This window comes from Lepidochelys kempii, chromosome 2 (assembly GCF_965140265.1).
Source record: "Lepidochelys kempii isolate rLepKem1 chromosome 2, rLepKem1.hap2, whole genome shotgun sequence".
Classification (NCBI taxonomy): Eukaryota; Metazoa; Chordata; order Testudines; family Cheloniidae; genus Lepidochelys; species Lepidochelys kempii.
In genome coordinates, this window is record NC_133257.1 from 123,229,124 (window position 1) to 123,245,100 (window position 15,977).

The following is a 15,977-nucleotide window of genomic DNA, read 5'->3' on the forward strand; positions in this document are numbered from 1 at the left end:
TTGAGCATAAGCTTTCGTGAGCTACAGCTCACTTCATCGGATGCATACTGTGTAAAGTGTAGAAGATCTTTTTATACACACAAAGCATGAAAAAATACCTCCCCCCACCCCACTCTCCTGCTGGTAATAGCTTATCTAAAGTGACCACTCTCCTTACAATGTGTATGATAATCAAGGTGGGCCATTTCCAGCACAAATCCAGAGTTTAACAAGAACGTCTGGGGGGGGGGTAGGAAAAAACAAGGGGAAATAGGTTACCTTGCATAATGACTTAGCCACTCCCAGTCTCTACTCAAGCCTAAGTTAATTGTATCCAATTTGCAAATGAATTCCAATTCAGCAGTTTCTCGCTGGAGTCCGGATTTGAAGTTTTTTTGTTATAATATCGCAACTTTCATGTCTGTAATTGCGTGACCAGAGACATTGAAGTGTTCTCCGACTGGTTTATGAATGTTATAATTCTTGACATCTGATTTGTGTCCATTTATTCTTTTACGTAGAGACTGTCCAGTTTGACCAATGTACATGGCAGAGGGGCATTGCTGGCACATGATGGCATATATCACATTGGTGGATGTGCAGGTGACTGAGCCTCTGATAGTGTGGCTGATGTTATTAGGCCCTGTGATGGTGTCCCCTGAATAGATATGTGGGCACAGTTGGCAACGGGCTTTGTTGCAAGGATAGGTTCCTGGGTTAGTGGTTCTGTTGTGTGGTATGTGGTTGCTGCTGAGTATTTACTTCAGGTTGGGGGGCTGTCTGTAAGCAAGGACTGGCCTGTCTCCCAAGATTTGTGAGAGTGTTGGGTCATCCTTCAGGATAGGTTGTATATCCTTAATAATGTGTTGGAGGGGTTTTAGTTGGGGGCTGAGGGTGACGGCTAGTGGCGTTCTGTTATTTTCTTTGTTAGGCCTGTCCTATAGTAGGTGACTTCTGGGAACTCTTCTGGCTCTATCAATCTATTTCTTCACTTCTGCAAGTGGGTATTGTAGTTGTAAGAATGCTTGATAGAGATCTTGTAGGTGTTTGTCTCTGTCTGAGGGGTTGGAGCAAATGCGGTTGTATCGCAGAGCTTGGCTGTAGACGATGGATCATGTGGTGTGGTCAGGGTGAAAGCTGGAGGCATGTAGGTAGGAATAGCGGTCAGTAGGTTTCCGGTATAGGGTGGTGTTTATGTGACTATCGTTTATTAGCACTGTAGTGTCCAGGAAGTGAATCTCTTGTGTGGACTGGACCAGGCTGAGGTTGATGGTGGGATGGAAATTGTTGAAATCATGGTGGAATTCCTCAAGGGCTTCTTTTCCATGGGTCCAGATGATGAAGATGTCATCAATATAGTGCAAGTAGAGTAGGGGCGTTAGGGGACGAGAGCTAAGGAATTGTTGTTCTAAGTCAGCCATAAAAATGTTGGCATACTGTGGGGCCATGCGGGTACCCATAGCAGTGCCGCTGATCTGAAGGTATACATTGTCCCCAAATGTGAAATAGTTACGGGTAAGGACAAAGTCACAAAGTTCAGCGACCAGGTTAGCCGTGACATTATCAGGGATAGTGTTCTTGACGGCTTGTAGTCCATCTTTGTGTGGAATGTTGGTGTAGAGGGCTTCTACATCCATAGTGGCCAGGATGATGTTATCAGGAAGATCACCGATGGATTGTAGTTTCCTCAGGAAGTCAGTGGTGTCTGGAAGGTAGCTGGGAGTGCTGGTAGCGTAGGGCCTGAGGAGGGAGTCTACATAGCCAGACAATCCTGCTGTCAGAGTGCCAATGCCTGAGATGATGGGGCGCCCAGGATTTCCAGGTTTATGGATCTTAGGTAGTAGATAGAATATCCCAGGTCGGGGTTCCAGGGGTGTGTCTGTGCGGATTTGATCTTGTGCTTTTTCAGGGAGTTTCTTGAGCAAATGCTGTAGTTGCTTTTGGTAACTCTCAGTGGGATCAGAGGGTAATGGCTTGTAGAAAGTGGTGTTGGAGAGCTGCTGAGCAGCCTCTTGTTCATATTCCGACCTATTCATGATGACAACAGCACCTCCTTTGTCAGCCTTTTTGATTATGATGTCAGAGTTGTTTCTGAGGCTGTGGATGGCATTGTGTTCCGCACAGCTGAGGCTAGGGGGCAAGTGATGCTGCTTTTCCACAATTTCAGCCCGTGCACGTCGGCGGAAGCACTCTATGTAGAAGTCCAGTCTGCTGTTTCGACCTTCAGGAGGAGTCCACCTAGAATCCTTCTTTTTGTAGTGTTGGTAGGGAGGTCTCTGTGGATTAGTATGTTGTTCAGAGGTATGTTGGAAATATTCCTTAAGTCGAAGATGTTGAAAATAGGATTCTAGGTCACCACAGAACTGTATCATGTTTGTGGGGGTGGAGGGGCAGAAGGAGAGGCCCCGAGATAGGACAGCTGCTTCTGCTGGGCTGAGAGTATAGTTGGACAGGTTAACAATATTGCTGGGTGGGTTGAGGGAACCATTGCTGTGGCCCCTTGTGGCATGTAGTAGTTTAGAAAGTTTAGTGTCCTTTTTCTTTTGTAGAGAAGCAAAGTGTGTGTCGTAAATGGTTTGTCTAGTTTTAGTAAAGTCCAGCCACGAGGAAGTTTGTGTGGAAGGTTGGTTTTTTATGAGATTATCCATTTTTGAGAGCTCATTCTTAATCTTTCCCTGTTTGCTGTAGAGGATGTTGATCAGGTGGTTCTGCAGTTTCTTTGAGAGCGTGTGGCACAAGCTGTCAGCATAGTCTGTGTGGTATGTAGATTGTAATGGATTTTTTACCTTCAGTCCTTTTGGTACGATGTCCATCTGTTTGCATTTGGAAAGGAAAATGATGTCTGTCTGTATCTGTACAAGTTTTTTCATGCAGTTGGTAGATTTCCACTCCATACGGCTAAATGCAGTGCCTTGCATAATGACAGGTTTCAGAGTAACAGCCGTGTTAGTCTGTATTCGCAAAAAGAAAAGGAGTACTTGTGGCACCTTAGAGACTAACCAATTTATTTGAGCATAAGCTTTCGTGAGCAAATACTCAGCAGCAACCACATACCACACAACAGAACCACTAACCCAGGAACCTATCCTTGCAACAAAGCCCGTTGCCAATTGTGCCCACATATCTATTCAGGGGACACCATCACAGGGCCTAATCACATCAGCCACACTATCAGAGGCTCATTCACCTGCACATCCACCAATGTGATGTACGCCATCATGTGCCAGCAATGCCCCTATGCATTGTACATTGGTCAAACTGGACAGTCTCTACGTAAAAGAATAAATGGACACAAATCAGATGTCAAGAATTATAACATTCATAAACCAGTCGGAGAACACTTCAATGTCTCTGGTCACGCAATTACAGACATGAAGGTCGCTATCTTACAACAAAAAAACTTCAAATCCAGACTCCAGCGAGAAACTGCTGAATTGGAATTCATTTGCAAATTGGATACTATTAATTTAGGCTTAAATAGAGACTGGGAGTGGCTAAGTCATTATGCAAGGTAGCCTATTTCCCTTTGTTTTTTCCTACCCCTCTCCCCCCAGACATTCTTGTTAAACTCTGGATTTGTGCTGGAAATGGCCCACCTTGATTATTGTAAGGAGAGTGGTCACTTTAGATAAGCTATTACCAGCAGGAGAGTGGGTTTGTGTGTGTGGGGGTGGGGGCGGGGTGAGAAAACCTGGATTTGTGCTGGAAATGGCCCAACTTGATTATCATACACATTGTAAGGAGAGTGATCACTTTAGATAAGCTATTACCAGCAGGAGAGTGGGGTGGGGGGAGGTATTTTTTCATGCTTTGTGTGTATAAAAAGATCTTCTACACTTTCCACAGTATGCATCCAATGAAGTGAGCTGTAGCTCACAAAAGCTTATACTCAAATAAATTGGTTAGTCTCTAAGGTGCCACAAGTACTCCTTTTCTATTAGTCAATAGAATATACTTCTGAGGAAAGTGGTGGAATCCCATATCAGGGACATTTAAAATTAAACTGACAAAATTCTACAAATATACATGATAAAATAACCTCTGATTTCAAAATAGAAGGACCTCAGATTTGTTGGGGGATGGACTAAGTCACCTTATACTACCTGTCTCTAATTCCTGTGGGCCAGACTGTAAGTCACTGTGGCCCCATTGCTTCAACTGAGGTATGTCAATTTGCACTTAGCTGTGGATCTGGCCCTGTGATTCTATACATTTTTGGAGGCTATTTTTCTCCCTAACCTATCAGAGTACCATGTGTGACCTATGCAGACCTTGAGCCTACCCCTATAGAATTCAGTGGACATTTCACATTAATTTAGATGAGAACTAGATTGTGCTGTGATTCAGCAAAACTGTCGCAGCAATGGGAGTGCCACCACAAAACTGTTTAGAATATATAGGTTAGCTAAATAGAGGTCTACTAATCACTAGTGTTTCCTTTAATGGACATTGAAATTACATTTTTGATGAAGTAGATTTATTTTATAATCCAAAGCACATCATAGTGTGAAAAATGTGTATTAAAATATGTAAACTTCTATTTCTTTTAAAAAGTGTTAAAGCACATTTTAGGGTCCTTCTCCCCACAGACTACTTGATCCCTTTAAAAAAAATCCACTTCTATTGGCTTTACTCTGAATCACACTGGTTTAAAAGTTACAACTGGAGCCTCTTTTTATTACATACTGAAAAACCGAAAGGTTCAGATGGTGACAGTGAACTTGTTTGGTAATTGATATTTAATTTAACCACTTTGCTGCTGGTCTCTGCTATGGCTACTGTGGAATCAGACAGTGTTCTTTGGAGTCTTGACATTTCTCTGGAACACTAGTATTTCATAGTTGATGCATCAGTTAAATGGGGGAAGAACAGGAGAACCAGCTACATTCAGCATCAACAAAAAAGCAGTCAAATTCAGATTACTGTTACCAGTATTAATACAGATGCCACCCTACAAACTAGCATATCTTTATAAAATGGTATCTGGTGATTAATTAAAAAAGACACTCGTTGTCATCTTTTGCTCTACATACCTCTAACTCAGAATATCAATCCAGACGCTAGTAAACAGGACTTTTCCAGGAGGAGGAGACTATTGTAAAATTTGATTCAGAACTACTTAGCCACTTTCTACTCTTTTTAGGGTGTTTGGTATTGTGTGTTAGCATGACCTCTTGGGTAGGTGTAGCTGTCACATTTGACTGGCTATGGCAGAGAGAAAGAAATGTTTCTGGTGCATTAATAAAAAAGTATTCATTAAATAGTAAATAAAATAAAATATAGGAAGCTGCACTGTAATGTTCGAGTGACTTGAAAAAGGCATTGAGCCACATTCACTACTAAATTATATCCCCTGTACCCAATCTGATTTGAAATCAATGGTGTAAATTTGGCCAATTAATAACAATTTTAGGATAATGGAGGGTCTCCTACTCTGCAGTTGTGTGTTAAGAGTTAAGAGTTTAGAGTTAAGAGTTGTGTGTCCCAAGCAGGCTAGCTGTTATGCTGCAAAACTGCTGTTAGCATTACTTATCACGTATCCTATTGTTTCCAGACAAAACGAAGAGGACAAGCATAAAAGTGAATTGTGTGTGTTTGGAGGGATAGGGGGAAGAAACTGAGATTTCTTCTGCAATGCGTTTAGCATTTTGAAAGCAAAGGTTCTATCATTCCAGTCTATATTATAAATCTAACCGATTTCATCATTTCAGAGACAGAAGCTCACATCACTGCAGTGACAAACCAAATCCTCTGACACTGCAGTTTTACAAATAGGTGTGTACAATGTAGCAGTTACTGTGTTGGAAAGGAAATCCTGTCTTAAGTTGGCATGGTGCTGTGGCTGCTGCAGCATCATGCTGTCACATGGCAGGCTTGGAGCTGGGAGGAATTTATTTGGATTTTTCTCTGCACAGTAAAAGATGAGCTACTGGAGAGATGAAGCAGGTGGCCCCTGAGAAAGCATTAACTATGTCAGCCTAAGTAGCCTTCTTTGGGCAGAATGGTAAAACATACCTGGGAGCTTTATTTATGTCTGATAGACACAGCCTTGTGTAAGGGCAGTGAGAAATCACCCCAGGAGGTATTTCACGGTGGGAACTGTGCCTCAGGGAGTGCAGCATGTGCTCCCTTGTGCACCCGACCAGCTCCACTCACTGGGACATGGCCCTACCTCCTCCTGCCCCTTCCATCCCTTTAGGGAGGATAATGTGTGCAGGTGCTCTGTGAGAGAGTGTAATTGTGCTGCGTTGATGCACAACGGCACACAGTGGGAGGTGTCCTGTGGCCTCTCCGCTCCCTTGAACATTTGTTCAGCTGCCAGGCTCAAATGCCTGTTAACCTCTAAAACAGGGGTGGGGAGGAGTGGTACGTGCAAAGAAGTGAGCCCTGAACTCCTCTGGAACCAGAGGTCAAATGGTGGAGCATTCTAGGTTGCTGGATGAAGTAAGAAACAGCCTGACACTGAAAATTAGTTTTTGTCTCCCTAATTTATCACATTGGCCACTCACCTTTACCTAGTCTTTAACTTTAATGGGAGTCATGTAGCTAAAACACCATGTAACACTTTGAAACTAACCTCTAAATGACAACTTTAGGCATCACAGAAAAAAGCAAGCATTATGCTGACTAATGGAGAATCTTTTCCTCCCCTTCCCCCCCCCCCCCAAAGATACTTTCCCTGTATTTCTTAATTAACTATGAGGCACATTTTCCATAGCCAACAAAATCTACAGCGTAGATTGAATCTCGTTGGTGCTATTCCAGTGGCACAAAGGGGACGAGAATGCTATTCTAAAGAAGCAGCAAGGGATTTCCCTGTTACAGGGGAACACTTCATGGTGTAAAGCCAATATAACTGGCTTTTTGGTATTCACTCTTCCCCCTTCCATCAGGGAGGGAGCACTGACATGTGCACTCCAGCAATCTCTGGCCACCAGAATGATATACAGGGCCATTGTATATGGCATAAATTAGAGCAGTCCTGTGTCTGTTCTGAGTTGTGTCAAGATCCTAGGATCAAGGTGGATAGAAAGGTGGCTTAGAATTATCTTTGCCACACTTTCCTCAGATGTGCTGAGTGGGAGCTCAGATCATCTGAGGTTTTGCCTGCAGTTTTTTATATTTAAGTTTTTACATGGTTAGTTATACAACCTGGCTCTCAAAAACATTAACCAGTTTTATATACTCATTTAAACCCAGATTCTGCTCCAAGTGCCCAGTGCAGATTTGAAATAACTTCAGTGTTACACTGGTGTGACTGAGAAAAAAACTGTCCCTTATTCTTAAACAAAGATTTATGGGGGAGTTAAATATTAACTCCTTTTGCTCCAAAAGAAATGGAGATGAAAAACAGAAAAGTTAGGCAGTGATGAAGCCAAAATGGTGAGACACTCGAGGGGGGCTCATTTACACCAGTGTCAATCCGGAGTAACTTCACTGAAATCAATGAAGTCAATAGTCACACTAACACCAAATCAGGAATAACTCCTCTGAAGTCAGTGGAATTATTTTGATTTTACACCATGTAACTGAGAACCCTATGGAGTTATAATCGCGATAAATAATTCAAAAGCAGGCCCTTTGACTTTTGAAATTTTGTTTGCTAAGATGCACAACCTAGAAGAAAAGAATGAACCAGAGACATCTGACTTTCCCCAGGTCCTAATTCAGCATGTCAAAACCTGATGATGTGGGTAAAAGCCATAATGTAATCTTTCTTCATATCTACTTACTCATCTATTAATCTATCATATTTATCTGTATTTATACTGTGCTCTTCACCACAGCATCTGATCATCCTGAGGTGTAGAAACCATAACTGTATTGTTCAAGCTATAATTACAACTTACTGCAATCAACATAGGCTGGAAGCAAAGCTAGTTGCTGAAACTTCTTAAACAGCAGGGTCAAAATTATTTCATCCACGTCAGTCTTGATAAGCAGTAGGAAAATGGAGCAGAGAGGGTGGGTTATAGTGTGTGACAAAAGGTAAATTGTGACTGTAACCATCATGGGTTTGATTCTCTATTAGCCTGTACCTTGTGAAGCCTCTTGCACCACTGGATTTGATAGCACTTTACATCTGCTTTGCCCTGGCTTTGTACTGGAGGAGTAGTCTACACAAGGTGCAGGCTAATGGAGAATCAGGCCTCGTGTCTTTGAATTTAAGGATCTGCTCTCACAAGGGTATAAATCAGGCATTCGCTGCATTTAAATCAATAGAATTACACTGTAGTAAAGCTGGTGTAAATGAGAGGAGATTCAGACTATAGAAGTCAACAGAAAATCATTTGAAGTCTTGCTTTTCACAAGCCACTGGTTATTCTTGTTCGATTGTAAATTTTAGCTTTAACACCAGACTTGATCAGAGACAGAAGCATGATCACAAGCACTCTCTTTCTTCCCTAATCCTCATATGTCAATATAACCTTGCTTTGCCTTGACACTTTAGTGGTCCCTTGAAAGTCTGTTGCAGATTTTCTAAGGCTACCCCAATTACAACTGATAATTATTAGAGTGGATCTTTCTGAAATAGGCAAACACACTGACAGCTTCTCGAAAGAGACATTCTTCCCTGTTCAAGGTGACACCAGTCAAAAGCACTCAGCAGCTGAAGTAAATTAGAGGTGGATAAATTCACTGCCACAGGAAGGTAAGAATAGGTACTTGGGGAAACTTCACGTTTTGCCACATTTACTTACTTACACACACACTCTCTCTCTCTCTCTTTTTGATATCCCTTCTCCCTCCGATTTCATGGTTCTCACCTTGCCAACATACAGAGGATCAGTTCCAGTGTATTCTTCAAGAACAAAAAACTGGTTCCACACCCAGCTCCTCTTCATTCGCTGATGCAGCAGCAGCTTGTCCGACAGGTTATCTTCCTGGCTTTTGGCGAGTGGCCTGGCACTCCCAGACAGTGCAGGTGTAGTAAGGTCCATCAGTCCCCAAAAATATAAGGACACACCAAGTCCAAGCCAGTTCTTTGCATTGCTCATTCTCTCTGAAGTCCACATCTGTTTACCAGGGTTTTTTTAAAAGTCAAAACATCACAGCTGGGGTTTTTCAGGAAGAAAAAGTAGGTCTTTGAAACTTCCAAGAGAGACTTTGACTGGAGCAGACAGCTTTAAGGATGATGGTCTCCTGTAAAGTTAAGGAAAAGTAAGAAGTTCATGTTTTTGCCAACGTAGAGGGAGCATCTTTTTTCACAAAAGACAACTGTGCTGTAAAACATTCAATCCTCCACATAAAACTCTGATACCGGGGTATGCTTGTCCTAGACAAGGAAGACTTGTTACTTTATTAGTTGCAGCACTGCACACTCAGATGCAAACCCCACTAGGATATAGTTAGTAAGTAAGAGTTCTCTGCTTTGCTAACTTAAGTACCTGCAGGGTTCCAGTATATTATTGATCGGCTTGAGTTAATAGGTTGCACTTTAGAAATATTTATGACCAGAAGCCCCATGAAAACATTTAAAAGATGGAAATTAGTATAGATAACTCATACCTCTGTGCCAGTTGACTTTATTTTTCTGTTTAGAAACCATCTTAAATATGATGGCTATATTACAAACCTTGAATTTAATTTCTAGCAGCTGCAAATTATTTCTGACTTTCTAATTATTTCTAATTCTTTCAAACCCCTGTTGCTTGAATTCAGGCATCACACTCTGTTGCCTTCTCTCCTAGGAGCTGATTGCTGTGGCTAATGTGACATTTCTAGAATGTGAATGGTCAATTAATCATTATATAATTCACAAAAGGTTTCAGAATGCTGATGGTCACATGGCTATTGTGGGATATGTCTAAGCGAGACGAGCTAACAAATTTTTCCTCTTACGCCTAAAAGGCTCATTTAGGCAGAGGAATGCCGACCTCCATCAGAGGACACTTTCTCATCAGGCTAGGATCTTTTGTTGTCATGAAGTCAGATTAGCTGGTGACCTCACTCCAGGCCGTGGACTGTTGCAATCTTTTCTTTTGCTGTTTTCTGGGTTAAATGAGATGGCTTTGCACTTGAGTTCCTCTGTCAAAATACTCAGCACATCCTGTGGGTCTAACTATTTCTGCTGTTCTTTAGGGGAACTCTACTTTTCCACCCTCTCAGAACAAATGAACTCCTTAGCAAGTGTTTTTTCAATTGAGACACTTAACGAACACACTTAATTTCATTACTGTTATAAATTTATGGCCTTGAGGCCTACTTAATTGTTTCATCCTGAGGAAATAAAAACTGGCAGGAGATAGCTGTCAAATTCCCTTAACTGAAACCCTTCAAAGGATTAAAAATCATTAGCAATTATTTTGCACAGCTGCATAGAAAATTCTTTAAGTGGAAAGTAATATAATGTGATATTTTCAACATGAAGATATTTTCAACATGAAGTTACAAGAATGGAGTGTTGTAATATAACCGTGGCTTTTAAGGGGGTATAATAGAAACAGTATCATTATATAGTGCAACTGATGTGCATGTTGCACATTACATGAAGTGTGGCAAACAAATAAGTCCATTGCCTGAGGAGTTTACAGTCTAAAGCATAACAGGTACAATAAACAAGGCACAAAATACAACAAATATTCAATAATATAAATATATTAAAGCCAGAATGATTTACAGAATAGATGGGCCTTTATAAATTGGAGAGGGAGGGCAGTTACCGATGTTGGCATGATAAATCTCTTGGATCCAAACTCTGTCCCCAATTAAATGAATCCAATTCACTGTAAAGTCAATGGAAGTCGCACCTGTGTAACTCAAGTCAGAATTGGGCCCAGGATTGTCCTGTCCCTTTAAAAGTTTGAGCATTTCCCCTCACCCCAGTGCAAAGCCTCACTTTCATGTTAGTTTCAGTTTTGCTTCCAGAAGCATAAAGTGAGAACAGCAGACAGCTGTGTTTCTATCAGTTCCCGCTGTGTCTATTTCCTTCTCTGCTGAATCTGAATAGAACATTTGGCAATGGAAGATTTCTATCCCATGAGTGTCCAGTGCTCCCATTCCCTGAACAACAAGAGAAAGTAAACAAATAATACTGTAAAAAGGGGGGAAAGTTCACCTAGAGGCACAAGGTGATAGACTGCTGCTTTTACTGCTGAGACAATGTGGACCAGACAGCTAGAGAGGGGGAAACAGGCAATTAAAAACAGAACAAAAGAATAGGCTGCTGCCTGGAGCATCTGAAAAGAAAGCAGTGAGGGGAAATCAAGCAGCCTTCTTGGTTGACCTGGTGCAGGTAGACAAATGGACAAACAGCCTAGCCTGTGCTGAGGGTCTATAGCCAGCAGAGGGAAATCAAGTACAGCCAAAGAAAAAAATGTGTAGTCTGCAGTGTTGCCATGAATCTAGAAGAGGCAGGTCAAGCACAGATAGTGCAGTAACAGTTTTTCTGTGGCAGAGAAGACCTTCACGAGCTGCAAACTCCAACGGGAGAGCAGAGAAATGGCAACTTTTGGGGGTGTGTTGGTGAATTCGACAAACTGCAAAATGTGGTGATGTACCATGAATGTTTTGAGCAATTTGTAACCTGCAAACCACCATTCCTGCTGGATGAGTTTCAACCTTGTTGACAGTGATGGGTCCGAAGGCATATGGGCTGTTGCAGGATCTATTGTCTCCTCCTATACTCAGAACTGCCATGTAAGCTGCAATTACTGCAGCAAAGCAGGAACATATTCTCCTACCCCATGGCAGAATGATATAGGTTCCATCAGTGACATCAAAGAAGTAGAGAGCCATAGCACAGTTCGTTGCTGCTCTAAGGAAGTTGTTAGAGCATTGTCATTTGGACAAACATTGTGATGACCTGTGTGACCAATTGGTTTCTGGATTATGCAATGACCAGGTTCAGAAGAAGTTATTGACTGTATCAGCACTTAATTCAATAAGGCAGTTAACGTAGCAGTTGCAATGGAAATCTCAGAGAAGGATGCTCTGGAATTTAGTGTGAACTGAGAAGTTCATCTTGTGAATGAGCAACACAGAGGACCATGGGAATGTAAGAAATTTCCATTTGGCACAGACCATGCTGCTTAGAAGGATTGCTGGGCACATCATAGTGACTTGTATCACAATTCAACAACCAGCAACACAGAATAACCATCCATCCAAGAATAAACCTAAGGAAGGACGGAAGTTGGGAATTCATAATGTGGAAAAAGACAAGAGTTCTACTGACCAAGATCTAGCACTACATGTGTTATCAGAAGCTGGAGTCAGAGATGACATCTGGGTCACAACTTTGATTGAAGAAGTTCCTACAAGAATGGAGCTTGATACTGGAGCTGCCATCTCACTGATTTCTGCATCTACTATCACCAGACTTTGTCCACCTCCACAATTTTGAAAACTTATACTCGGTGAAAGTAGGTCCCAAAAGGGATACTCCAGGTGAAAGTTCAATTAGATGGATAATCAGTTGTTTTATCCTTGTATGTGATTGAAGGGAAGTATCTACCATTATTTGGCAGATCTTGCTTCAGAAGTTCAAGGTGAACTGGACCAAGATCAAGGCAATCACAAAAGCACCTCAAAATATTTGAAAAATACTGGACAGACACTCCAAAGTTTTTGAAAAAGAGCTTGGACAGATGAGCAACGTGCCAGTGAAGTCACTGTTCAGTCTGACAGCCAGCCAAAATATTGCAAGCCCAGAGTTGTGCTCTGAAGCCTCTGGAAGTTGATTTGGACCATTTAATGAATATTGGAGTCTTGTCACTGGTTTCACACACACAGTGGGCTATACCCATGGTACCAGTGATCAAGAAGGATGGCTCTGTTTGAATTTGTGGAGATTTCAAAGTGACTCTGAACCCAGTTTTATGGGCAGACCAACTTCCACTAGCTTATACTGAAGATTTGTCTGTTATTCTTAGTGAATGAAAATGTTTCAGTAAATTGGATTTGCTCAATGCATACCTGCAAATTGAGATGATCTGGCATCTCACAAATATCTCACAATTAACACACACAGAGATTTATTTTGTTACAACAGGGTGCCTTTTGGTATCACACTGGTACCTGCCCTGTTCCAGAAAGTGATGGATGAGATCCTGAAGGGTCGGAACGGAGTTCAATGCTATTTGAATAAGATCCTTGTTACATGAAAGGATGAAGAGGATCATCTTCAAAAGTTATGTTCATCCTGAAGACTATTTAACTACTGTGGTAAATTTCTGCTTAATCTAGCATCAGTATTGACACCTTTACTTGAACTATTATAAGCAAAGTAAAAATAGAAATGGACTGAGTCTGAGTATTCATTTAAATAAGCAAAGAAACTACTGTCATCAGTCAAAATTCTTATGCACTTTGATGATTTGCTACCATTGCAGTTGACTTGTGGTGATTCATCATATGGAGTGGATGCAGTTCTTTCCTACATTTTTGCTAATGGCATGAAGAAACCAACTGCCTTTGCATCATGAACAATCACTAAACCTGAGAACAGCTATGCACAAATAGAGCGAAAAACTCTCAGCATTATCTTCAGAATTTGTAAGTTCCATATCTATCTGTATGTCATCACCCATTACTTTCTATTTTTGGATGGAAACATGGAATTCTGTCATTAGTTGCTGCTTGTGTGCAATGATGGGCATTACTATTTTCAGCTCATTCCTATGCTAGTCAATTTCATAAAGGGACTCAGCACAGCAATGCTGATGGACTGTGATGCCTGCCACGTCCAAGCGCCCTTCAACACAAAGAAACTTCAGATGAAGTGTTCTATCTCAATTTAATGGATAGGTTACCCATCACGAACACAGATATCAACAAAGAAATTGCTAAGGATGATATGCTTTCTCTTGTGAAGGGAGAGGTACTACACGTTACGGTGCTGGATCATATGAATCCCCAGTTTACACAATTCTTATCACATCAACGTGAAATATATGTGAATTATGGTTGCATCTTATGGGGAATGCAAGTGATCATTTTGAAATAAGTTCAATCTAAAGTTTTGGAAGCTCTTCACGAAGGTCAAGTATTGTACGTATGAAGGCCAGAACCTGGAGTCATGTGTGGTGGCTGGGGATCAACAAAGATATTGAGAGGACTGTGTGTCAGCAAATTCAGCATGATCTTGGCCCAGCTGGTCTACATCCTTGGTCGTGGCCTCAGACTCCTTGCACGGGTATTCACGTGGAGTTTGCAAGACCTATAGAAGGTTATATGATTTTGGTTGTAGTCAATGCCCAATTGAAATGGCCGGAAGTTTTCAGAAGAACATCTAGTACAGCTACCAAGATGATTGGACATCTTTGTACCTTATTTAGCCAATGTGGTTTATCGTTACAGTTGATGAATGACAATGGACCTCATTTCTGTTCTAAAGAATTTCAGAAGCACCTAGCTTCAAATGAAATTCAGCACATATGCTCTGCTTCATAACACCCTGCTACAAACAGACTAGTGGAATGCTTTGTACTAACACTTAAGCACACCTTAAGAACTAACAAGTCTATTTTGAGTCATCAGCAGAAATTAGACAATTTCTGGCTTGTTTACAGGAACATACAACATGCTACTACCTAGGAGTCACTTACAACACTTTTCTTGAAGTGATCTTTGCATACCTGTAGGGATCTGTTATGTCCTGATGTTGCCTCACATGTAGCCAAATCTAAAGCTATGCAAACTGAACGATGATGTGAGACTTGGCAACATTCTTTTCAAGTCAGAAACTTAGTGTGGATTCGTAACTACAGTTCTGGAGTGAAAGGGGTACTTGGAGAATTTGTAAAATGCAAGGGATTTAGTTTTACCTCAAACAAAACATCTGATGGTATGTTATGGAAATGAAATATGAACCAGTTGCAGCCTCAACTAGAACTGGAGTCCAGGGATGTTCCAGTAGGACTGTGTTCCTCTGATTGAACCTCTTTCCATGACAACTCATAATTTTGATGACTTGTTGCGAGAAACTTTGATGTCAGATCCAGTTGATTCCATACTAGATCTAGTTGATTCCTTACAACAGACTGTTCCTGTTCAGGACACTGCCACCCCCCAGTTGCCCTATTATCCCAAGAGAGTGCGAAAACCAGTTCTGCACCTGAACTGATAAATTGTTTAATTAGCGAGTTGCTATTCCAGGTCAGAATGATCCCTTGCAATTTAAGGGTCTGTGGTAGTCCACCCCTCAATTTTTAGTTAGGTTATACAGTGTCTCATGTTAGCCATATAAATGACAATGTATATGCTTTTGTAAAGTTTTTTTTTAAAGTAGTGTGGAGGAATGTAATGTGATGTCCTGTCCTTCTACATGTTAGAGCACTTCCCACTCCCCAGTGCAAAGCCTCACTTTCATGTTTGTTTCAGTTTTGCTGTCAGAAAAATAAAGCAAGCAGAGCAGACAAACTGTGTTTGTATAAGCTCCCTCTCTGTCTAGCTCCTTCTCTGCTGGGTCCAAATACAACAGGCCCCTTCTAGGCAACATACCCCAAAAGGGTCAAAATAGTGTGTGTATGCCTACTATGATATAGAGAAGATGGGAACTCTATGTGAGAGGCAGCTGAAGTGCAGCTTGCAGTACATATATGGCCCAGAGAATTCTACAATGGAGCTGCAGTTGCCTAGTTTCTAATAAGGTGCTGTGGCCCATGGGAACCTCTAATCCCAACATGCAGTGCTCATCTGTGGCTTGGGAAGTCAGGTGGCTGCAGTCTACTTCATTTTATGTGTATGGGGTACATCTGTCTGACCCCTGGGGCCCTTAGTTGAGCACAGATAGCACAACACTATTCAATCTAACAGTTTTGTGAGAGTAGAGACTGATAAGGCCCATAGAAAGAGAAAGTGCCTTTGAAGATTTTAAGATCCAAGGTGGGGGATTTGCTAAAGAAAATTGTTGTTTCAGAATTATATTTTGTGTACATTGCACAGCCCTGCCCCAGTGTTTATAAGAACTCATCTTCTACCCATAATGAGCAGGAACCTGGACTATGAGTCATCAAAGTTTCTGCTTGAAATTTTATTTGCCTGTGATCCCATTT

General features: G+C 41.4%; 1 protein-coding gene across 2 annotated transcripts in view; it reads right to left on the bottom strand.

The window, feature by feature from the left end:
• Nucleotides 1-15,977, bottom strand: part of CDH20 (cadherin 20) — a 150,680-nt gene that overhangs the window by 42,674 nt on the left and 92,029 nt on the right. For both annotated transcript variants that reach the window (XR_012157363.1, XM_073332246.1), the window contains exon 2: nt 8,748-9,123. Coding sequence is in view for 1 of the 2 variants with exons in the window: in XM_073332246.1 (XP_073188347.1) it covers nt 8,748-8,996 (249 nt within the window). In the remaining variant the exon portion in view is untranslated. The remainder of the gene's footprint in view (nt 1-8,747; nt 9,124-15,977) is intronic.